The sequence below is a fragment of the Ostrinia nubilalis genome, chromosome 12 (genome assembly GCF_963855985.1).
Source record: "Ostrinia nubilalis chromosome 12, ilOstNubi1.1, whole genome shotgun sequence".
In the NCBI taxonomy this organism is placed as follows: Eukaryota; Metazoa; Arthropoda; class Insecta; order Lepidoptera; family Crambidae; genus Ostrinia; species Ostrinia nubilalis.
The window spans coordinates 12,751,332-12,778,377 of record NC_087099.1 but is presented as its reverse complement, the minus strand read 5'-3'; the positions used below and the strand labels follow the sequence as shown (position 1 = coordinate 12,778,377).

At 36.8% G+C, this 27,046-nt stretch overlaps 1 protein-coding gene across 47 annotated transcripts in view; it reads right to left on the bottom strand.

Moving 5' to 3' along the window:
* The window catches only part of LOC135076983 (modifier of mdg4-like), a 351,682-nt gene that overhangs the window by 287,706 nt on the left and 36,930 nt on the right, over nucleotides 1-27,046 (bottom strand). The window contains exon 5 of one of the 47 annotated variants that reach the window (XM_063971537.1): nucleotides 12,580-13,434. The exons of 40 other annotated variants lie outside the window; for them this stretch is intronic. In XM_063971537.1, the coding sequence (XP_063827607.1) occupies nucleotides 13,148-13,434 (287 nt within the window). In that variant the 3' untranslated portion in view covers nucleotides 12,580-13,147. Of the gene's footprint in view, nucleotides 1-12,579; nucleotides 13,435-17,742; nucleotides 18,117-18,478; nucleotides 20,685-21,124; nucleotides 21,469-22,140; nucleotides 22,515-22,713; nucleotides 22,977-23,811; nucleotides 25,220-27,046 lie in introns of those variants that run through there. 6 more of the 47 variants (XM_063971528.1, XM_063971535.1, XM_063971530.1 and 3 more) reach the window with 6 other exon arrangements.

The following is a 27,046-nucleotide window of genomic DNA, read 5'->3' as shown; positions in this document are numbered from 1 at the left end:
GTAAGTTAGTTAAATATGAGAAAGAACGTGAATTTAGAGGTTTAAAAGTAAGCTAATTGAGCCTAAAGTTTTGACCAAATGACAGGAGTTTTATTTTTTGGGTTCTGGTATTTTACAATTTTGATATTGTACCCATAAAAAATTATATTAAAAATACATATTTGATTTAAACAGCACATTTATTGAAATTGACTAGACTAGCACTAATACAAGCATTACTTTAAACTCGTTAATAAGTAAGTTAAAACGCTAAGCTAACAAAGCTCTACATTTTTTATTATTGTCAAGAGAAGCTTTAAAGCCATTATATTCAATTTTAAAATTACAATCATTGATACCACATCATATCATCATAATTAGTATTTAAATTATCATGTAATAAATATTCGTTGTTTGATATTTCACGACATCATCATAGCGTTCATGCTTAAGTAAGCATTATAAGCTTTCAACAAAGATTATAATAGTATTTTAAAAACAAGAAATCTAACCTTATTTTTGGACTTCATTTTCAAGCGAAAAGTTTTTCAATATAATATGGCAGTAAACAACATGAACTTAACGTCTCAAAAAGCACATCTTCAACATTTCAATAATTAACCTAATTTAAATTAAAATCACTTAAGACAAGAGTAATATAATAAACGAATAATATAATAATATAGATAATAAACGAACTTTTTTAAAGGAAGAAAAAATTTATGGAACATTTACAGTAAAATCATATTAATTTTAAATAACTTAACTATAATATAACTATTCTCACTTGACGAAATGATTTTCGTTTCAATTAAGTTACTGATGGTGGGAAAAATACTGTTTATAATACCTACCTTTATTAAATTACATCACAACCATAATATGATTTTGTTGTATTTATGAATACAAGGCATTTGATATTGTCTTTGGTTTTTTCACTTAACTTACTATTTAAATACATAATCTACAACACCACGACAAAACCATTAAAAACATTATTATTAAAACCATTATTTTCACATTCCAGCACTAGATCTAACAGAAGTTAAGAGAGAAGTTTTAATCGTAAAAAATCACATAAAATTAAAAGCGTTTCAATTCAGTATTGAAATAACCGTTTTGTTTAACCGATGATAGTAACTTCAATCAGCCCGAATAAACTGTAACTTTAGTAGCGTCTAAGGCTGAGTTGCACCACCTAACTTTAACCGTAACTATTACCATAACCGGTGCTTTTTGTATTGACAGATTTTTGACGCTAGTTAAAGGTAAAGTAAGATAGTGCAACCCAGCATTAAGCTTACACTTAATACGGCAAGAGTACCAAGGCTTACATGGTTCACCTAGCTCATAAATATTTGACTTAATTTATTGTTGCAAGGCAGAAGTGTCTTTAATGATAAAAGATCGCGGATAGAAAGAAGAAGGAAATAGGCGCTAGGCTAGCAAGATATAACTCCTAGGACCCCTTGTGTAAGACTATTTTTTTATGCTACCTGTGTTATGATAATATAAGCTATATGTTTTCCTAATAAAGAAAATAAATAAAGATATGCGGTGGAATCCGTGCACTTCAGATTTTCCGCTAAAAAGGATCTGAACCAGAGCCAGAATGGTTTCAACTCGGTCTAGTCGTTGGAGCAGTGGTGCAAGGCTATCTCTAGGTCGTAGAACGAATAGGGTCTGCCCTGGCATTTCAGGAATCTGACGAACGCCTCTGCAAGAAGACAACATTCATCTCATTTACACAACCCTATAAAATTATAGTGTTTTGCAAGATATCTTTTAACTAATAATAAATAAAAGATGGATAGTTTAAAAATTAAATTTATTTCATTTTGTTATTTTAAATCTATGGTAAATTTAACAGTATCACTCTTATTATTACCTAATACATTTTTTTAAAATCATTATAACAATTACATTCACAATTAAAATACTAACTAAATTAACAAAAATATTGTTCTTCATTTATACCTATCCAATTATTTTGGTTACAAACATAACTTCATAATTTCTTAAATGATAATTATTTTACAATACACAAATTCAAATTAATATTACTTGTCTTAGATAATACATTTTTCTTAATCTACAATTTTGTTTAAAGCTATTGGAATACCTACCTAATAATATAAAAGTATTTTGAATTACATTTACGACAGCAGTCAGCACCCATGTAGGAATGTGTTTTTTAGTATTTAAAGTACACAACACATTTCACTAATAAGCAAAGGCCGTTAAACTTAAAATTATCTATTTAAATTTCTTAAAAAATAATCAATTTCTTTAATACAAAAGAGAAAATAACCTATGTGTGTGTAGACTTATATAGAGTCTTATTCGCAAAAGTTAACAACGTATAAAGTAAATACATATTCATTTTGCAAGGCACTTTTCTACTTAGATATTTCTTCTACTTTAATAATGTACCGACATTAAATATCAACCTGCTATACAGCACCATATTTCATTAATTGACCTAAAAAAAACTATTAAAATAAATCATAGATTTTTTTTTATACATGGAGCTTTTACTTAAAAGTCTAATATTGTTCCATTTTAATTATATTTTAATTACAACATTCCAAAATGTTAATTACATAAATTCACAAATATTTGACCAGTAACAGGCTTCAATTTATGCTTAATTTGATCATCGCGTTCTAAGCTTCGAATTAATTCGTAACAATATGGCAGTGATCCCATTGAAAATAATATACCTCATCATCATTATCATCATTTCAGCCATAGAACGTCCACTGCTGAACATAGGCCTCCCCCAATGATTTCCACAAAGGCCAATTGGTAGCGGCTTGCATCCAGCGCCTTTCTGCTACCTTTATGAGGTCGTCGTCGAAAAATATACCTATTCGACTATATTTTAATTTTTAGATCTTACGGCCGAATACTGAAACACTACTCAAATCTGTCACTCAGCTGACGGGCTCCTAAATTTAAGTATCCTTCAATTTTAAATGGTATTCTCAAACGCCACTCAAAGGATTTGAAGCCGTGATCAGCTAAGCAGCTCTCAAATGTTTACCTACTGGCAACATTTACCAAAAAAAGTATGTTTTCATTTACACAAATGATAACTTTACGTTTTTTATCCATTACACGCAGCATCGTTTGGTTATGTATTGTCTTTTATGGAAATATACTCAATCAACTTAACATAGAACAGTTTATTTTTAGTTTCTATTATTTATAAATTTCGTTTTATCATATAAAAAAATTAATGCTTGCATTTTTATTTAATTAAAAAAATAATTTTAAAGGTGATACTTTTTATTGTTGAAATCTATTAAGTGGCGATCGTGGACCGAAACGTAACCACAATTGACATTTATCATTGTTGACAGAGTATCAAATTGACAAATCAACAACTCTTGGAAATGCTGCTATGCGATGTCCCCATATTCCTCAGAAATAGGCATGTTTAGCGATTTCATAGCAGCTATTTTGGTTGTTACTTTGTGCACTAGTACGATGCACAGTTGGCTGTTCGATGTGGAAGATATCATCTAGTACACGTTCATAACTTCCCGTTGCGTAGAACAGTAGGGTTATAATAAGTATTTGGTCCACTGGTTGTATGGCGTTTGGTGAGGGGTTTCAAAGAGCTTCCAAATTATGAATCCAGAAACAACACCGTTTCTTTAGAGACGCGGAACCTCGCTCGGAATTGCATGTCATTATAATAATATTTTTCAATAGCGTTCAGCCTTATTGCGTTCCTGCGATTAGATCTAGGTATTTCCTCGAGGCTCGAAAGAAATGATAACGATGACACACATTATTTACCACTATTTAGGTCGATTTAGGTATAAGAATAGGATTTAAGATACCGCGCAAGCACTCTCAAATTTAACAGCTGCTTACGACGATTTGACAGTTGTTTGAGTAATGCTTAGCGTTGAATGGCGTTTCAGTATGCGAAAATTCATTTGAGTGGCGTTTGAGTGCAACTTAATTTGAGAGGTGCTTAAAAATTGAGAACTACTCAGATATTGTTTTGAGTATGCGAAATGTAAGTTTAGGAGCTGCTTAACTATTTGAGAAGCCGTCAAATATTTAAATGGCGTTTCAGTATTCGGCCGTTAGTCTAATTCCCGTTTTCACCATTAATCCCTAATTTTTAAGTGACCTGTATGAAAACAAAATACCTGTTAAGTGTTACCATAGGGGTCACTTAAAATTAGGGATTGATGGTGAAAACAGGCGTAAGGCCCCTATTTTATTTGTTATTGTTGTTAGACGATTATCTTCTACTTAGCTTATTTCTGAACAGCTTAGAAACATTTCACACTACATTCATAAGTTACCTCTCTACCATTGAGGTATAAACTAAGGTATTCAAGCCTTTATTGACTAATTACATAACCTAATACATCATATTACATATTCATTAACCTACACAACAACTGATATTATAGATTTTGCAATATCGTCAACGTTATGTACAAATAAAAACAGTTTACATTACATAGAGCTCTACAAAATATGCACTATTAATGCGACTACGTATTATTTTAACTACATAATTGTTTTTCATTGAGGTAGAAAACCTTACGGATTTGATCGACTTTATCGGCTGATCGCGTGTTTATGATATGTTTTAATTTATCGAAATAACAACATAAATGTAAATTGTACTTTACAGGAAAATAATGTAGATTTTAGATTCTAACACTCATACTTGATAATGGAATGTTATCTTTATGAATGATATCAGTTTTCCTGTGGATTTCATACAGACATAAAAATTTGGCATTTAGCAATAAGCTACGTATGAGGTATGACGAATGTAGGTATGAAAATAATTTTTGAGTAGATATATGAATAATTCTCCTAATTGTTTGCCGGTGTCTAAGTGAGTCGATATTCTATATTTTTCTTTGCAGAATATAACAAAGAAACAGAAAAAATCTTGTTTTGAAAAGCAAGTAGCTAAGGAATCCTAAAGAAAAAATCAATTAACATACAGGCAGGAGATGGAAAATTTCCGTAATTACCTACAAGCCATATTGTCAATGATGATTATGCGTTCCATATTTCTTGACAATGATTCCATCAACAGTAGTCAGGGACGCTCTACACTTTAACCACCTTTTTTTGTTGCACACCCACCTAGTCCTCGGTATCACGGTACCCATAGATCTCTCGTGGATGAACGTCCTACCCTCATGGACTATCATGAGGTTCCCACGGCGTGACGTCACAAATTCCGCCCCTGAAAGTACATTCAACGACATGCATAATGAACCAAAAACTAAATAAATAAAATAATAAATAAAACAAAAACATAAATAATTTGTACTGAAAAAGTTTTATTGCAAAGGATGAGCTATTCGGATACTGGTGTCTCCATCTATCGGCGTTTCAGCGGGAACTTGAGTTTCGTAGTATACTTACTGAAATGATGTAGATATAGGAGTTGTAGGCATATTTACCTAATAAATAAATCAATAATGCGAAAAATTTTAATAATAATTTCAGTCTATCAGACTGACTGAAATTATCTGACTGAAGGTTAATAAGTTTTATTTTGATAGATTTGATAGACTGATTAAACAATCCAGGTTATTATTCTTATTTACATACTAACAGACATTCTAGAGACTACTGATAAAACTTTTCCACTATTTTACCATATTTCATCACCACCACCCACGCAACCGTTCGCCTGAAATACCAAACTTCGCGATTCTGATACACCTACCGCCATCTATTAGACTACTTATCAAACTCAAGCATCTGCTTCACGACGTCACACGTTTAAGACGAGCGTCTTTCACCGAAGCCCCGCCCGAGGGCGCTACCATCAACGAATTCATTTTTATGCTATCTCGATTCATGCCGGATTTCTAGTACTACGCTCTTATGGAAACAGTACTACGTTGCTATAGTAACTTCGATCTCGTGGCTGGGATAACAGGAAACTTCCTTGTTTATTGCTTTGGTAACGGGCGTAATCGATATCTGAGTTATTGTACCTAACTTTATACATGTTTGTGAAGCTTGTTCTATTTATGGCGCAAGGTACTTACAGACATTGAAGCGTTCGGTAAAATTACTTCTGTGTTTTGTTTTGATGATATTTTCAGTAAGCAATTTAATGAATGTATGGGTATTAGAAATTATATCACTGATGATGGGTTATAAATGTGAGAGATGTATATGAGTATGATGTTTGTCTTTTGATGGTAAACGATCACCACCACCCGTTGACAGCAAAAGAATTGCTCACACTTGCCAGCCATTTTTAGTGTTGTGCGTTTTTTGACACCAATGCCTCACATTAAAGTTTAAGCCAATGTAGTCTGCTGATCATACGCACATAGACGCGCTAAGCTGCATCGCGTACAAAGTAAACATTATCTAGACAGCGAGCCATAAAAACTCAGTAGTGGGTCTCGAAATGGAATTAACAATAGTGGGGGCCACAATTACCTAGATGAGAGCGGTCGTGTGCGGAACAATGAGCTAGGTAACGGCTAACTGTGAGCTGTAATAGCTCGCGACCATTCTCACGGAACGATACACACATCTCCACTGCTTTGCATCTTTTGTTTCTTGTTTCTCCATGCCGCAGCCGCTGCATGCAGACGTTATGAATGACCAATCCTGAGGCATACAGATTGAGAGTAAATTAGGTGCGTGCGATCAGTTTTCTCCTTGCTAAGTGTAGTTAATCGTAGAAACTTTTCGATGCATACGTTATTACTAGATTTTACAGATGTTGTTTCTGCATCTTCAGATCTAGAGTTCTGCATATTAATCCACCAAAAAAGAACATTTCAGTTCCTCGTTCAAAATGTTATCGACCTGAAACTTAAGTTAACAAAGTCAATCTCTTATGGTTAGCCGTAAGCTTAACCAGGGGTAAGGCCCGTAATTACTGTGATTTAACCTTCACAGCCATTAAGTTTCTCGGTCAACGCGCGCAGTTCCTATTATACTCACCACAAACACCTGATGATCATTTAGCTGTCATATAAAACCATTGAATAGGTGTGGGTTCGAATCCCGCACGTATCTAATAAAGATAGAAATTAACGACTCCTGCCTGATTAACATTTGAATACCTAGGCATCAAGTCTTATTAAAAACAATAGCTGTAACTAAATATTTGTCCCAAACGGTTATATTCTTCTGCACCTAAGTATTTGTGTGATGTTAATGTTAGGGTACCTACAATTTATAAGAGTACACATCTGTAGAGCTCCTACTCAGTATCAATCATCAACCACTGTAGTGAAGTCTGTTTACCTTAATTCCTAGCTAAAAACAAATATTTTGTGAGCCTAGTCAACGCTAAATTGTTTACGCTTACATGAAATACTTGAATAACAGTACGCAGATGCTCCCTTTGACCTAAAAACACCTACACGTGCCGAAGTACACGCTACCTACTTAGCATATTATACAACTGGGCTCGAACGACATATTAAAGGTAGTGCCTTTAATTCATTACGAATGTTGTATTGTTCAACAGGTGCTAATATTAAGTCGGTCTTCATCAAAAACCCTCGCACTTCATCGATTGAATTTCAGCTTAAAGGCGTAAAGTATTTACATAATGACATCATGAAATGTAAATACTTTACGCCCAATATTGTTGTAGATAATACATATTATTTGTGAGCACTGACGTAAATAGTGATAGAGTAAAGTTAATTAAATCTGGTTGATACAATATCTTTGTATCGGGTGACCTAAAGACGCTAACATTATCTAAATAGTACTTTTATCGTTTTATTTTTTGTTTATTATAGTAAAAAATAAATAAGTTATGATGTAATCAACCAGCCAAGTTGCAGCTTATTTAAAAACACTATTCTCTATTAGCACACCACTAATAATAAACTTGGTACCAAGCTACATTATTCGCTAAACTGACATATTATTCCATAATACAATAACCTTTCTCATTTTCCTGTTGTTGTCGAACAACTAGAGAATACGAGGCACCTATTCAATGTAACCAAACTTCGAAGCTGTCGAGCCGAAAGTAGTTGGGTAGAGTTGCACAAAAAACGTAATCACTTTAAGTTCCAACGCTAGTAAACTAGACAAGTAGTGATTATAGGCAGTAGTTTGTTCACCGGTAACGGTACACAGAATACCTGGGTAGTAGCAGGTGGTTCGGATTCGGAGGCCCTCGTAGGGCTACTTAGATTGTATCGTGCGGCCGTACAAAGTTTTTACCTCGAGTTATTTTTGACAAGTTATACTGGGAACGACTAACTTCCTTAAGCAGGAATTACATTTCTCATTTGCGCGTAGGCATCTAAAAATGTATGATCATTATTTATCTGTAGCAAGTGTTACTGTGTTAGGTGACGATTATAGAATCGTAGACAAGGAAGCCGATTTTATTGCTGTATTTTGAATTAATGTGACATGATTTGAATACGTTAAATTTACAATCGTCGGTAGATGTTCACAGTAAAATGTCGCACTTTTCAATTCTAACAAAACGAAGCTGTAAAAGATACAAATGTATAAAACGACAAAAGTATGCCTAAGAAAAAAGTAAAACATCGTTAAAGTTCCATGCGCTACGAAACTCAACAACCGTTAGAAATATTTAATGTACTTTATCTATAGAAACTTACATTCTATAGAAGGGCTCATCCTATGGGTCTCGGATAGTTCTGAGTGAAAAGATATCTTAATTCCAGATAGTAAAGTACTCCAGCGAACAAAGCCGATGCGACTACCTGGCCCTTGGGCCCTTGGCACTAGACCTTTAGAAATACAAGAACAAAAAATCTTTTAATAGAAGCGCTTTAGAGGCAGGGCGTCTAGACATTCTTTTTTTGATTCCCTGAACAAGCAGGTAGAAATCTTAATAATGCACAAATCACATACCATCAAGTTGTATAAGGCAAGCTTGCATGAACAGCAATAAAAAATCATTTGTTACCAACTTTTATTTATTCCCGTGATCTTGCTTTTGAACAGTGTGCTTTCTAGAAGGGACGGTTGCTACATTTTTTAGTTACAAATATTATTTTTAAACTGCACAAGCTTTAAGCACATACAAATGGCAATCAGATAGTTCGGACAGTTTAGTAGTACTTTTACCTAAAAGCTTCTAGAAATAAAGAGCGACCTGACATAAATAAATATTTCTAAAATAGTATAAGTGCAGAAAAAAAATCATAAAAAAATAAACTCAGAACAGAAAAAAGTACTCGCAAAGCTCACTTTTGTTATTTCATAATAAATTGATTATTTGCACGCTCAGCAATTAAATGTCGCTAGGCAAATGTAGAGAGTGCCCTTTACTAGCGTAAAGTGAATAGGGACTGTAATTTAAGATTTAAGATGGCTCTTAACGTCACACCATGGTTTTCAATGCAGTACCATACCTAAAATTGGTAAATGGCTTTAGATTGCTGGCATTGCCTTTTTAATAACTTAAGATTACCCCACCGTGTTTCCCATCAGCATCATGTACTCACTGTTAGATTTTTTTCTTAAAAAATGTTTGAGTTTTTACGATGCTGGCCGGTAGGGCAAATTCTTGCAAAATTAGATATCGAGGTAAAATTCAAAAATACTGGAAGTGTAATAGAAGTGTAGAGTCATCAAATGTAGAGCTACAATGTGTCGTAGAAGAACTGAAAAAAGCATTTAAATATAGTAGTAAAATAAAAAGTCAACGAAAACACATACAAATCTACATAAAAAGAAGAGAAAAAGCATAGCACAGAAATCTATAAGAAAATAAATAGTGCTTACAAATTCTAAGCACAAATTCACCAAAAGCGTCTCGTGGGAAAGTTTCGGTTGAACGAGTCATACCTGAATGATGCTTTACAATCCTAAAGCTTGTTCTTATTATCTAAAATTCTAAATGCATTATCATTATAATTGATACCGCTAATACTTGAACAGGTTTGAACTAAATTCTAAGGACGGCTTCACCACGACTGAATTAATAAGTTTATTCTGTCGTTATTTGACTACATTTAGATGCGATATTGTATTGCATGGTTGAGTATTGCAAACGTTTTAAATATCAGATTATCTATTGATAAGACGCCATTCGCAGAAGACAGTTGCACCGATGCATGGCGTAGACGGTGACGTTGCAAGATGGCGCGTGGACCAGGGTTATGGTGACTCGCCGCCACACCAGGAAACACATCTGCCGCTTCCAAGCTCGGGCAGCCCAGGAAACTATAATAACCACCAACACCATCCATTTACGTAGCTCTCACAAATGATGATCGTAGTGTATTCAATGTTTGTGCAGTGATGAGATGATGAACAAATTAGGACTATGTACAGTATTTAAACTCGAGACACACTCCATTGCTAACGGTTTTATTGAAAAGAACAAAATAACTCTGAAACATTACAATTGCGTAAAAAAATCCAATAACATTTCTCTCGAAAACAATGAAATACAAAGCGATTGCTGTGTTAAAAGTTCCTTTATGGCAGCCATTAAGCGCTCTGAAAATGTATTTGAAGAGGCTGTAATGTAAAAAGGACTTTATTGCTGGAATGGGATGTTATATTTTGTCGGTTATGGTGAGCTAGGGCATCGGGAGAGGAGAGAGGGGCTGGGGATTCTGGGGCATTATCGATTGGGAGTCCCATCACCAGGGCGGCGCGGCGTGCAAGGCGCGCATGTCAAGCGCGCGGCGTGCCGGCGTGCGAGGGCGGAGCACGAGCGTGCTTCGCGGCGCGACCGCTGCAGCGCTGTGACCTAGCGGCTAAGTGCGCTGCAAGCTACTTTGCCGCGGTGAGCCGGCGTAATCTAATTCGTTTGACTGACCCCAATTTTATTACGGTTTTGAGCGTTGGAGAGTATGAATTAACAGATTAGTTTAGTAATACTATTAAATAAAGGCTTTTTGTACGGAATATAAAAATTGGTCACAAAAATATGAAATAACATTAAAATAATTATTTGAATACTTATACAATATCTTTTTTCTTAAACTATTTTTTTACTTAATTTCTTTTTTTGTTTTGCTGTTTTAATTTTTATTTTCTCCTTTTATTAATATTTTATTATCAGATATAAATAACTACCTACACTTGTCCACACCTCATAAATTAGTAGTCAACCATATCATGTTCATCAAATAATTTAACATTTTAAACGGTTATTACGGTTTCCGTTATAATTACTTAACTGAATAATACCTAGCGTATAAATTACCCCAACGTATTTCGCAACAGAATGAATTAACCCCGCATCTCAACAAAAGGTAGATACCCCAGCCAGCACGCGTTGCTAACCAGTCTCCCCTAGTCACCCGGCTAAGTATCATATTCATAAAGTTATAGCACTACACGCGTCACGTGGCAACAATATACGCGCTCTCATTGATTTTTTAAAGTTCCCGCGCTGGCTCATTCCGCCTACGTGATGTACAGCCGTGTGACGGCACGCACACAGGCGCGCGGCGCCCACAGGGGCGCTGCGTCGCAACGCCAAAATTAGGGCATACAGGGCGCAACTAGGCTGCCGGAGATGGCAGGGCACGCCCAAACGATCCCGTGCCCTGCCGAACTTTCTTCTTTCATAACTTTGTAGGTTGTATTGATCCGTCACAACTGCGCAATTCATATCTTTCGGAATACATCGGATATTGCAACGCTGTATCGGGACTGAATGTTATTATAATGACAGAATGGGGAATATTTTTAGTCGTATTCTCTTTGAACATTTGAATTCGTTATCGTGTCGTAGGGCTTCGTGTGACACGTTATCGATGATTGGGATATTTTTAGCTTTATCTTTGTAATAAATTATTGTTATATGTAATAAACCAATGTTTTGATAAATTAAAAATTTAATTAAAATATCTCTGTAGAAAAAGTACATGAAAGAAAAACAAAAAAAAATAGAAAAAGAAAATCTTATAAAACACTGCGATAATTTGCAAATTCAAAATTAAAAAGTATTCAAATTAATTAATTACAGTTTATGCCAATAATGCGCATTAATTACATCTAATCATATAATAAGTACTTTGAGTGATTCGCAAATAAAGAGCAAGTAAACAAACCATTTTTATTCCCGAAACCTAATTTGGGAACAATATAACAAACAAAGCACTCGTTGCTAACAAGGAAATATCACTTCCGTGTTCAAAGTCAAAGTCAAAGTCAAAATTTCTTTATTTGTTTAGACTAATAAATAGTTCTTACAAATCGTCATTTTGCTCTTAAGGAGCCTCTACATGTCTCATAATCTTTTTACCCTACCAGCGCTTCGAGACCAACATTTGGCAAGTGCTGAGAAGAAGCGCCGCAACAAACTCAGTCACCACTGTCTGCCGGTTAATATAAATAAATAAACCTGTTTACCTGAGCCTATATGTCGCGTAGATATATTATATTACCCTTAAATACATCAACACAAGTTACTATATTCCCGTTCCGCAGTATGTTTGACGTAGTACTACTCGCCCACGCGGCCGTCTCTGCAGAGAAACGCTCTTCAAACCAATAACAGCCTAATTCTAACATAGATAAAGTCCAAAGTCTAACGGGACGCTTCCATGAATGGAGGCGAGGTTTACTACGCCGCAGATCCACGTGAATTTCAGGGAAACACGTTGGCAATGTTTGTACCCTTTAATAAAACTTCAGGCTGTCCATTACAGAGTATTTCGTCGCGTACAAATAAACTTAACAAGAACTTTTTCGCCATAAAACATAATGAACATAAGAAATCATTACTATCGACTAAAATTATGGGCAGTATTTTTTCATAAGACTGTCACATTAAATTCAAAACAAAACATCTCCCTTGAGATTAACATTAGTAGTAGGTACATAGTTAATTTCAACATTATTATTATGATTTACATCAGATATTAGAACCTGAACATGAATCTAGAACTAACACGAATATCAGGCACTATAAAGTCGGACAAACTATGTTTGTAATATTTTAGATTCAGGAACTGCGTAAAACTACAGAAAAAAATTATCGTGATTACAAAAACGTAAATATAAGTACAAAAAAATACACAATTGATTACATTCGATTAAAAAATTTCAAAAGAAAACAATAAAAATACAAAAAATAAAAATTATTGTTAATATTATGTAAAAGATCACCAATAAATGGCACCAAAAAAATACCAAAGAAAAATAAGATCGCGTCAATTAGTAAGCATGATCGCTACATGTACTTGTGGTAGACGTCCTTTCTCCTGACGTATTTGCCGTCAGCGGTGAAGTAATAGTCGGGAGGGCCATGGATGTGTCTCCCGCGCACCAAGAACAGAACATCGCCTGATCCGGAGCTGGCGGGCGCCGTGATGACGTCGGCGCGGCAGCCGGCCATGTCGCGCGAGGAGCAGTACCACTGCTTGCGGCCGTGCGCCTGCAAGTTCTTCAGGTAGAACGTGTACCCGTCGTGCAGCAGCAGGGACTTGCCAGTCCTCGAAGGCACGTACACAGCCGGCGCTGCGTCAAAACCATCAGCGTGAGGGTGAGGGATAGCTCGCGTTACCGACGTAACTGTAACGCTGAGGTAAAGCCCTCACAGTCACGCCCAACAATATTATTATCTACGCGAAAAAACTAAAAACCATCTACCTACAATAGCTGTATCGAGCTGCTGCTCTATTTGAATAATCAAATGGCATTGACGTCTAACGCTTAAAAAAATTGATCGATTAAAACTGACGTGTTTGCCGCAGGTCGAAGGTGGACTACGGACCTACTGGGTTCATGAAATGACTAATAATCGCAAATTGTGTCGAATAATAATCGTAGATCGATTTATAATTTAAGCTATTTACGATCTCTAGCTCTACATGCCATAGCTCGAGAAACCCAGTTACAGCAATGGCAGTGATCCACACGCGACCGGAGCAACTTCCGTATATACGCCGTAGCGACGGTTTTATAGAGGAATTTTATCAAATTACACTAAATACTGTCAACACTACTATCTTACTTACTATAAAAATTCTAAAAATCAAAAACTAGATAAGTAATAAATATATTTTATACAATCTCTGATATATTTACAACGATTGATTTCAATATAAAATGAGAGCAATTTAATAAAAATATTACTAAATTAATTTTATAATTTTACTAAAGTCGTAAATTCCTAAGAGCACTACCACTAGATATGATGACACATGACTTCACAACAACAAGACGATAGGAACTGATGTTCTTAAAAAGTTTAGCATTATTCGTTTTACAGTCTACAGTGGCAGTTTAATAATCGCAACGAACATGAGTTTAACTCTCACTAAATAATTATACGAGGTACATATTCAATTTACATAATACTCGGCTAGCGTGAACGTCAGAATGTTGGTTAGCGAAGACGCACAAATCACTATGCAGTGGATTCCAAGTTGGGCGAACAATTTAAGTCTTTGATAGATATAATTTTAATAAACTTTTGCATCTAATTGATGAGACAAAACATTATTAAAATAAATTATAGCTATTATAGACTTAAGTCAACAAATATACAGTCATTATTATTGCTAAAATTACGTTTCATGTCGCACAGCTGAAAATTCACCCTATCTTCAAATATCAAAAGTCTAACGTTCCTCTATCCATGTCTTTTTATTTTACATACTTAACCTACATAGGGTTATTTTGTGACGTATTGTATTTACATTAACTACAATTTTGTCCTATCCTTCAATTTTATCTACATTCGACTTTAAGTCATTTTAAGTATCACAAATAATATTGCAAATAACTTGAAAAAATCTAACTGCCTAAGGCCTAATATGTAACAAATTATGAAACATAAAAAATTAGACTCCTTTTCATTAACGCCCACGAGTATAATATGGCAGTGACGTTAACGTATGTTGAACATCTGTCCAGCTTTCGATGCCTAACATGTACGCAAACATACTAAGACAGCGCGCTACTTTCCGCGACATTGGCATTGCGGAGTCCCAGCCGCTCGCCGTAGAGCCGGAATATTTCGCGCAAATGTAGCATGGACAATTCGCGCATGCGCTGTGGATCGGGCGCACGCGCTCGCGTCTGTCAGCGACGATCATGGTTGTGCGCACCCGCCACCGCCACCACCTCCCGGTTATAAGTACGCAAAGTCGCGTTACACTGGAACTTGTTCCGAGCTGCACAGTACCACAGCACCTTAGGCTGGTTCCTATACGCGTTGTGCGGCCGGTAGAAGTACCCGTCCAACATCAGCTTCGGGTAACCCGTCTGGCTGTATATCACTTGCACTGGAACACGAACACCATGTTAGTTCTTGAGCAGAGTCCACGGTTGGCGAACTCAAAAGAATACACGCGATTATAGAAAAATATTTTATTTTGATAACAGTAACGTGAACGTTTATAAAAAGCAACATTAGGAACTAAAAGTTATAAAACGGTGGGCATTTTAAGTACTATGGCTATAAAACAATATCTTTGAGTCCCTCAGCTACCATCTTATACTTTGTAAAAAGTCACAAAAAATATGTTCAGATCTGAAACCTAGAAAGACAAGAGTTTTGTTATTGCCAAACTGAAAATAAACATACATCTAGCTAGACCGAGTAATAAATACTCAGCAGGCTTCGTAAATGGATATGAAAATAAGTACATCTCTTAATAATGAAATTCCTGGTCTCTTGCCCGGTTAGCTCGAAAACCGAGTCTATCCTACAGTCCAGAAATAATCTACCTGATAGAGCAACAGTCTAGCAAAGTCTACCGAAACAAAAAAAAAAACTTTATATGCCATAAAGGCACCACTTCAAGGTCCTCGCCAACCGGGTCCACTCTCAAATGGTGTGGTTGTTCTTGCAGCGGTGTCGGAGCTCGGAGAAGACGACCAGTTTGCCAGCGGTGTGGATGCGGGCGCCGCAGCCGCGTGCGCAGACCCAGCGGCGCTTGGCGCGGTAGCAGCCATCAAGGCGGTACAGGTGACCGCCTAGCTTCAGCATCGCGCCCTCGCTCGACGCTGCACAACATTCACAAAACAGTACATCATAACCAAAACTACCACTACAACGGGTCAGGTTTCAGGGCAGGTTGTACCATCCTAGACTGCAGCTTACATCAGGTGTGATTGCGGTCAAATACCTGTCTTGATCTGCATAAAAAAAGGTACAATAGCCAGCTCCTCTGTAGAAGAGGATTACGGGTGACGCTTGTTTTTACCTTCTGCCTGATCGTCATTTTTCATCGTATAAGATGCAGACTAATAAATGTTTCACTTTAAAAGATTTTAGCAATGACCCGTAGTATGTAAGTCAAGGAGGCGGAGAAAATTTAGTTACCAATAGATTTGAGGATCCAGGATGATAAATGAAAACTGTTGTAATCAATTATATATATTTTATGAGTATTGATTAAAAATAAATATTGCACATACAAAAACAATAAATAATGATTAATTTTAATAAAATAAAAACAATAAATTATTTCATAAATACCTACTTAACGCTATGTATGTATTTCGAAGACTAAATATTTGGTATGGTAATCACGAGACAAAAGGTAAATACGTGTAAAAACAATCTAAACTGAATAATGAATAAATAGTATTGAATCGAGGAAAGCTCTTTTCAAGACGTGACGCGAGGAAGCGCCAGAATGGTGAATATTCATGTCCCGTACGACCCTACGCAAACCAGTTACAGTGTCCTACATGCTTCCAATCCTCTACTATACAAATATCGGCCTCTAAATAAGTTTTATTACCGTAATATATGTTTCTATTATAAAAACTATCGCTTGTATCATTTTATTCATAAGCTGGTACATCATTATACCTACGACTACTTCTACGGCTAAATACAGATCGTAAATATTGGAGTATTTCGTAACATCGTCTATCAGTCTGTCCGCAAACTACGCCGCGGTCAATAAATAGAATTTTATAAAAAAGCATCAACAAGACGGCTACACTATAATTTAAAGCTATACATTTTGTATACATAATTTCTAAACATTTTTGGTAAGAGAATATTGCACATCCAGATCATACAATGATTATACTTTAATTCATAGTCATCGTATAAATACTTAAACATTAGCCACTAAGGCATTGGTGCAAGGCGACCGTAAAGCGTCTTCTACATCCACCCGATTATTGTAACTCTAACTTCATACACATTATAACCAACACATCCCAACAAACAGGCTCCTAGTTTCTCAGAAACCACCCGTAAAACACCCATTTCAATTCGCAAATTTGAATTTTAAAGCCACAATAACGATGCCGCGATTTACTACACCCAAATGACTAGAAGGTAATCCAACATAGAATGGCCACATTTAAAATCTGTGACTAATAAATTATTACCTTTGGACCTAGTAACTTGCGGCAATCTTGTTCAACGTGTATGTATACTGGTTATTTAGAAACTAATAATCTCAAAATCTTTGGTATAACTAGTCTAATAAATACATCAAACGATAACCGTTGGTATAATTTGGTCACTTCGTAGGAAGTACATGTTTTTGGGAAGATACAAAACTTGGCTTTAGTTCCGCTTATGTAAATTACCACTCAAAGCCATTCATACAAGATATAATTCCTTTAAGAAACTATGTGTGCCTACATTACTTCGCTTAATAGTGAAACGTAAATATTAATGCGCGGTAACGATCCGATTCTCCCACGCTGTTGAAAATAAAGCAAGTTTTGTTTCTTTGTAAACTACGTAATAAATAAAGTTCATATTATGTGAACAGGTATTCGAACCAGTGTGTATGGCGACGCTCCAAGCCGCGGTCAGTGCCTCCCGTCGAGGAGGCCGCGGACGAGGAGGTCGCGCCAGGCCTAGAGGAGCAGGGCGGCGTGAGGGGCGGGCGGCACCAGGGGCGCTGGCGCCGCCACTAAGGGAACCCTCCTGGGCGCTGGGCTCGCTACTATCTTGTACTTGCCCATGGGATCCACTTGGAACTTCCTGGAGTCATGCTTCGCAGGGTTGTACGTCGTCGGATGGTTGTGAGACCCTCGGAAGTAGACTAGCCGTCCATCCCGAAGGCATAAGGCAACTTGGCACCGCTCGGCTTTTTGGTAAGACCTGGCACACCTCCAGGTGACTCTTCGAGGATGTGAACCGCCGTCCTCGTAGAATATGTGGCCGTCGGCGACCAGGTGGAGGCCCCCTCGCGCTGACCTTATGTAGAACCATCCTGAAAAATTCATACCGTTAGTCCTATGCCACGAATTCTTACAACTAGACTACCACAAAACAATATAGAGGACTTATTTATTAATAACCGATTATAATAGAATGCAATCTAGTCATGCAATTACCTCTGGTCCATTATTCCTCCTATTTCTTTGATGATGCACGATGCCATTATCTCTAGTTGTTTAGCATTTTTGTAAATCCAGATGGTTATGATCCTAGAAATCTATGTTTTCTAGATGGCTCTGAATTCATAATTGACAGCAAAATTAGTCACTTCTGTGAACCATTTATTTCATGCTTTCGATGTCGTCAATGAATCTGATGGATTAAGGATTTGAAGGATACTTAAATAAAACACGATTTGATACATCAGCGCAATATAATCGTTTCTTTGTACCTATACACAGGAGATCACGTCTCCATCTACCAGTATCACTACACAGCATAAACATCCTCCGATCGTCAACTGCCGCTTACAGCTACCTCTATTCCATAATACTTTCTGGACTAAAATAATAATAATAAAATCTTATCACAATAAAAAATAATACTTTAAAATAATACTCCAAAGGTTAACATAGATTCATTATGATCGTATACATGGTAAATCACGTGGTAAAAATATTCGTATCGGTTAACTTTATTGTTCATCTTCTTTGAGGAAATACAGCCGAAGCCGTAATAAAATCTATTACAAAATAATCATTAAGTACATAAAATATAACTGAGACAATTTTTATAATCTTAATCTTAACACATAAAAATATAAGGTCTCACTAAATAGAAAAAAATCTTATAACTACAACATATACAATGAGTATTATCATTAGATCAATATAATCAATATAAATGCACGTTCCTACTTTAACAAGTTGTTACATTCTAATCGTATACATGACATGACTCCGTAAACATCCCTCGGCAAACATAACCGTATCATTCCTTTAGCTGCAACCGAAACCAACCATCTGGAAGTGTTCACTTCCATCAACAACCATTATCTTTATGTACAAATCCACGAATAAAATCGTAAAAAAATAATGTAAAAATAATGTATAAAAATACTTGGATTATCATAAGAGAACTATCACTTTGTACAGTCAACTACAACTAGGGCCGCTGCGCGCGGAAGATCGGTTTGAGACGAGCTGCGCGATCAAAATAAAAGCTATAGCTATGGTTTGTACTGGTACTGCATCGGCACGCGACTGCTATTTCAGAAGGCTGTGCTGGTTTTAAATTTCCCATGTGTAAGTAGAGAACCATTGTAGGTACACAAATAGGTACGTTTAATTAAGTAGGTACATCATGTAGGTAACGACTTTTTCAGCACATAAAGAATTTCACTCAGATAGCGTATATATGTTGCGTTGAAAGAAAGAAAGAAAAATCTCACACTCACTGCGGGTGCCAGTCGCACAGTCTCGACAGCAATATAATTATGCGTGAGCGATAAGGATGGGTAGCTAGGGGTCATTGGACAAAATTCTACGTGCTCACGGACCGGGCTTTAGTTATAACAACGATTGTAGATTATACCTTGCTATACAGCCTCCTAAAATAGAGACGGCACGATATCTCTAACTAGACACTGGTAGAGCCATCTCTTGCATGGACCGTCCTGTCATAAGAATGATTATACCAAAAGCAGGACTCGAATAAACGTCTTAGGTAATATAATAATATCAAACAGTCTCAAGTCGTAAATGCGCAAGCGGCCGATATACTAAAGCCTATAAAATAATCGTATACTTTACACAGCGCAAATTCTACGTAAGTTAGAATTATTTTCATAATAATCTCTTTGGAGAATATCGTTAAATGTATAAGATAAAATGCGCAAACTAAAGTTTGCAAAATCGCATCATGAGTATAGTTCAAAAAGGTAAAAGCGTATCAGTTGTTAGAAAATTTGTGGTCCACCGGCATAAAGGCACAAGAGCAAGATTAACATTCCAATGAAAAGAATAAACTTGAATCCAGCTTAACACGCCATACCATCGCGGTGAGATCAAAAGTCTGTGCCAATACCCAACAACATTTTACTCGCCGGTGGCCAACGGCTGACGTCAAAAATTGACACATCGCGCCAATTAAATTACGATTTGCAAGTCCGTTTCCGTCACTCGCCTTAAAATTTAGAAGAAATGCATTCCTAATCTCATCCTAATTTCTACATTATGCCTTCAATGACCAGATCGATTCTCAAAATCTCAAATTTCTACTGAAAAGCTCTTACGAGTCGCAGCTGCTAGGCTGGCCTGTTGTGGTTAGAACATGGGTCTGAGAGGGGTGGCGCGCACTCCGCAGGTGTGGGCGCTGTTCATTTGTACGACGCGGAGGCCGAAGGTGTGCACTGCGGCGCGGCAACGAGGGTTCCGGGAGCAGCGCCACCAAACCTTGCCGCTGGCCGCGCGCCCGTTGAAGCAGAACCGGTGCGCACCCACCTCGATCGCTGGCTTGCCACGCTTGCTCAGGCAGTAACGGAACTGCCCCGGGAAACACGGGAACGGGAATGGAAGCCCAAGAGTTGGTGGCGTCTCAGGTGGGTTCGGTGCACCTGTAACTGAATCCAAAACGTTGTAATATCAAACCTAATACCTTAACGCGCTAAGTCTAATCAAAACTGATAAAGTAAGCATTACCTGTCGGTGATGGGTAAGAAAGCCAATAAGTTTTTAGAATAAGTAAAACCAGGATAATTATAAGAAATAAAGGTATAATGAACATAACTACAATTTATTGAAAAATGTCTACTTAATCTTTTAGGACTAGTCCTTATTCACATTGCTTATTAACAGCCGTTAAAAATAGTTTCATTCAAAAAAATAACGCTTTCAAATTTAGACTAGGTAGCCGCGCTACAAATTACAATATCTTGATGACTCAAAATTTTAAAATGATAAAAAAATAACATCACTCATGGCCGATATTCGAAAAGAAGTTCGAAAACATTTACTCACAGAATTTAGGGTCATTCCTAAGACCAAGCTCAGAATACAACAACATACTGCACTGCAACTAAGAAAATACACTTTGAAATAGTTGCTCGTATGTATCGGTGGTGCCGTTAAGAAAAGGAGCTAACATTTTCAGGTGCTTTTTGCGTATTTTGCGGATTTTCGGGGGTTTGTGTTTATTTTGTTTGGTATGCTTGAGCATATGGTTGATGTGGGAATACCCCATGGCGATGACTCGGTCGCCCATGGTGACGGCGTAGCACCTGCAGCCGAGGTCGGACTTGATGCAGATCCAAGTGGTGCGGCCCTGGACGGTGGGTTTCCTTCGCCGGAACCTGAACCCGTCGATCACCAGAACAGGATTCCCGTAGCGCGAGCGACCCCAATAAACTGTAACACACACTCTTTGCTACCAATGCTACACATGAATAACTTTATTGACAAACAAACTACACCAAAGAGAAAGGTCTCGATATAACTACACGTAAAAATTATAAAAGAAAAGTGTATAAAAATACTTTTATTCTTTATTCATAAAATCTTACCTAATTAATATTAGGGGACAATAAAATTAGTTCATCGCTGACACGTATAATTATACCGTATAATTAGTTCAGCGATGAACTAATTATACGTTATGCTTAATTTACTAAAAGAAGATGTGGTTTGGTGCAAATAATATCGAATCTTAAAACTATAAGATCTATTACAAATCATTAGTAAATCAACTCTATATGATAGTGAAATATGACACACAATATCTTAAAGCCTATATTTTTGAGATTCATCAAAACAATAATCTTAAAGGAGATCATGATCAATTCCTCATCTTCTTAAAAATACTAATACGAGGTTCATGATTACGAAGAGTATACTTTTAATTGCGAACTTAAATAATAATAATCACTGGTACAAATAAGAAACATCACTCGACTTGTAAGAAAACCAATCACTAACTTGAAGAAAAGGAATGTTAATAGTATAAGTATAATTTTACTCTGTCTTTTTGTAGCGAATGTAGTTTTATCACAGCCGTTGAAGCCCCTGTACGTACGATCAAAATATTTTTTTAGTTTATTATAATATACGAGATTTTACTTTTCCGATTTTTGCCTTTATATCTTTTTCGTAAAAATCGACATTGGAATGTTTGGAGGTTTTCATAGGGACGAGAAAGTCGTTTGTTTGGTTGGTTGTTTTTTCCGGGAGAGTCGGTGCGTCGAAGTTTTGAGGGGTGAAGTTAGGCTCGTGGTTGTGGCCTCCCTTGACGCGGATGAAGTGGCCCTCCATCGTGGTCTGCACGCGACACAGACACCCTTTGGTGTCCTTATCCCGGCACGCCCAGTTCAACTTGTCTCTGTACTGATTGTTCACCCAAAACTTGTTGAATTGAAATATCAGAACAGACTTCCCAGCTCTTGAAGGCAGGAAAAAGGCTGAAAGAAAACAATAAAACCATTAATACTCATCTCTGAAAACTAAATCAAAATTTTATACAATTAAATAAAAACCATTTTCATACAATCATAACACTCGTTTAATCAAACTATTTATTATGGAAGAATTTTTTATTAATTTTTTTAAAAAACTAACCAAACAATGATTTTCATTTTCATGCAAAATTAACTAAAAAAATTAAACAAAAACTATTTATTTTAAATGAATCATCTTCTGCGTTGTTTTCTGGTAGAAGCGCGGCTTGGGATGGTTATGGGAGTTTCCTACGCCTACAACTTCGCCGCGCTTGTTAGTCCGAGCGCAGGCGAGACATCGCATGGTCTTCTTGCGGGAGCAAATCCAGTGCGTCGGCGTCGTCTCCATAAACGAGTACCCATCCAGAATCAGGAGCTTCCTACCTCTGCCCGTGGGCACGTATGCCGCTTTTAGCTGACCTAGAACTGCGCGAAAGTTTACCGTCACTAAAGATCTATTGTTTTAGGATATAGGTACGTGTATGTTTTTATAATGAGACAGCTTTTATGAGGATAAATGTAAATATCTTTTATTTTTTCCAATTCATAATGATGACTAATAACTGGCCTTAGATATGAGGGCCCTCGCCAACGGCGACTTTTTGTCGCGATGCAGTCGCGCTGCTGTAGCGCGTTAGTAGCGCGTTGGCATCACTTCTGTAGTGCGTTGCAAATGCGACTAACGCGCGTTAGTAGTGATGCTGTCGCCGTGGGCGAGGGCCCTAAGAATCAAGACTGTTAATCATGGGAGTGTTTATCGTAGAAGAGAACAACATCGGAGTCGATGGTGTAGATGTTAGCAAGGCAGGTGCGGGATGCGTGTGCGCAGCGCCAGCGCGTGCGGCCGTTGGAGAAGACGCGGTCCTTCACGAAGGAGAACTTGCCGCAGCAGATGATGGGCTCGTCCTGGCTGGGCCGCCGCCCGAACCTGAACTGCGCTGTCCCTTGGGGACCTAAACAAACCAATTCACCCAGATAGAGTCATGTCAACTCAATTCTGATTGGAATGCTTACACTCTTGTTCGTAAAACTAAAGCAGTCTCCAGTAAATCTACTTTATTTTTTAAAGGATATGTCAGAAAAACAAGCATAAACGAAATCGGTATATTTCTGTTTTATTCGCCATAAACACGGAGTTAAATCAATCTAACCACTTACCTACTCTCTGAAAAAAGTTATTTCTGAAATAGAACCACAAAAGAGGTTTTTGATAGGGCTTCACTTCATTAGGGCCCAAGGCTTGAAAAAGAAAATCCGCTGCTAAATTAAACATAATTTAATCAAAAATCTTAAGAAGTAATACTCCTAAACAAATTTAACGTCGTGTATATCGATATAAAGTTATCAAAATTGGAATTATTACGTTATGAAAAGACCAAACTATAATTTTAAATAAGGAATGTTTAGAATATCATTTATGATTGACAGTGGTCCCATATAATTAGAAAAGGCACTTTCTCACTTATCCGAATTAAATACACTTCACATTTAACATTAATATCATAATTCATAAGTACAATATAAAAGTATGTTAAAACTATCCAAATAGATTTAAGTCTAAATTAAAACCTTATCACAACTTTACATAGATTGCAATGTTCATCTTTAATATTTTTTGTATAAAATCGAACTTCAATTTTATTGATATAGATACAAAACTGAGCAAATTTATAAAGTTACACTTTCAAAAAGTATCAACCATGTAAAAATATCATTTAATAAACTATTTTAATAATCAACCTCAGTTTTAAGCACCAGTACAAGCCAAATGCCAAAGGCAGTACAAATGGAATGAAATCTTGAATCCGTTCACGCCTTACTCTACATTTGGATCAACCACGAACTTCGCTAATAGCGCTGATATTACTTATACAAACTATTGTCTTGTTGTCACTTATATCACGTACATACTTATAATAATGAACAATACCTCGGCGGGCCCTATACATAAACCATCAATTAACATTATCATAATACTCAGTAATTAACTAACTTTGCAATAAACGTTTTAGTTTCGAGAAGTTATTGTGTCAACATAAGTGCAAAAACTTTAAGGGAAAGTCCTGAAACAACAACATAGTGATACAGACATATACAGTATAAAATATGATATTAACGACCCAACGTCCGCTAAACGGCCGGGGGTCTACAAAATCGTAATTTAACTTGCTGAAATCATTGCTGTAGTTTATATTTCATACAACACTAAGGTAGACTAACAATATTGCTCGTCAAAACGTGTAAATTTTTAGAAATACAAAATAATATTTACAAGAGAAACCATCGGCGTTATCTCGAAATTCATCTATAAAATAAATCAGTTTTGAAAGTGTCATGTGAACGTCACTTGAGTTCCGAGGACTGTAGCGCGAGTGCATCCATGACGTTAGCGGACATAGGCATGGGCGGCGGCGGCGCTGCGCACGCGTCTAACTGCTTGCGCGCGCTACTTCTGCGCGTAGGCAAGCACAGTGCGCGCGGCGGGTGATTGTGCATCCCTTTCACCGCCACCACGCTCGAGCCCAGCATATGAATCCGCGCCTTGCAGTTCGTCTTCTTCGACGTACACCTCCAAATCACCTTGTCCCGCAACTTCGACTCCTCGCAGAACGGAAACGTGTTCACCATCATTATTATCTTCCCGCGCCGCGACTTCAGAAACTTTATACCTGCAGCAAATCATTGAGTCAGTTAACTGTTAGTGAGAACAAGAAAAACCCAGGACCGACCACCGAATACCGAACGAAATGAAACCACGACAAGAAGAAAACTTTATTTAGGGATATTTTCAAGAGATAAATAAAACTAGCGGTTATTTATAAGTACAATTTAATATGATTTCACAAAACGTACCCCGTAGATGAACCAAAACTTACGATTAAATATAATGGTATAAGAATATAATTAAGCTATGATTAAGAATTTAGAGTAGTTAACAGCGAATGAGGTAGATAATTAATTTGATTGACTGTGGGCAGACAAGTCCTGCGGCGACCCGTGGCGGTAGCTCTATGCTAGGCGGCCGGACCGCGCTCTACCTACGAGATTCGTAAGAATAAGTTAACCACGTGAGCAAATGTAGCGAAATCACAATTACCATCAGACCAAAATATTCGATTATACCAAGTCGAAAATACACGATATTGATAGTCAAGCGAGGCTAAAATGCATTGTAAACTTGCTAAACCGACATACATTATGTACACAGTGTGATTGTGAAACTCCTATAATGTCATAAATCAATCGTATCTTAAATAATTGACTTATATTGTCATTGCTCTAAATATAATACATACAATCAAACTTACACATATTATCAATTATAATAATTATTATGAAATTACATACAAAACGCTATCGCCACGGATTGAAGCCCTACAAATGTTCTATTTGGCAATAAATTGTATGACGTAGTATTGATCAGGTACAACAACAGAGTGTTGGTGCATGGACACAGACATAGATTAACATTAAAGGTACAAGTAGACAATTTAATTAGGTAATAATATTACAATAATATCATAATAAATTATTTCAGACGAAGCGGTTCCATCTATGTTTCAGTTCGACTCCCGAGATACGCTTCATCTGAAATTATTATTTCCTAATTTTTCAAAACACACTTCGGCAGATCTAATAAAAACATCTATACGATAATTTCATTCAATATTATGCCATCAAATCACAAGACCAAAGTAATTTTATTAAGTAAGACATCTAATAAGTAGGTTAATAACAATTAAATTAGTATAATTTGTACTTAAATCAGAGTGGTAGATTTAAAATGGAACCACAATCTTACTGGATAAAATCGTAGAGCAACAAAATTCCAAAATTCATTCCTTTTAAAAACAATCGATAAAATATATTTAGACAACAGTCTCAAAAAGTGCCTAATCGTATGAGTCGTCAACGCCGAACGATCGAATACAAGTTAAAACTAAGTAAAGAGGTAGTTGAGTTCCGATAATAACTAGAGTAGTGAAAGGCGCGCCGGACCCTGCGCGGCTCGCGTGCCGCCCGGCGCGCCGCCTAGCCTAGCCTAGCCTAGCTTATTCTAGCTTAGCCTAAGACACCTTACCCGAGTAAAGCTTCTGAGTATTCATCATGTATATAAACTTGTATAATTAAACTAATCTGTAAAACCCGTATAAAAAAGTGAAGAGGTAGTTGATTGAGCTTAAGTACTTAAATCAATCCTTAAGAGCACAACATCGACTACAGCTTGCGCGCGCGCTACTGGGCACACACCAAGGCAAGTACTTTGATACCGGCGCTCGTCCCTCCGACAAGCGCTAGTTACATTCTTATAGATTAAGGAGGCGGATATCTAATCATCTAAGTAGCAATATTTGATGTAAAGTTACAATTCTCAAAATAAATTAAGTATTTCTAAGTACCAGTCTGGGGACCTATCTATTGCTCCTAACAGAGTTATCGTATTCAGTCACCGACGCGTCGCCGGCGGCGCGGGCCGCCGACCTTTCCTCACTCCT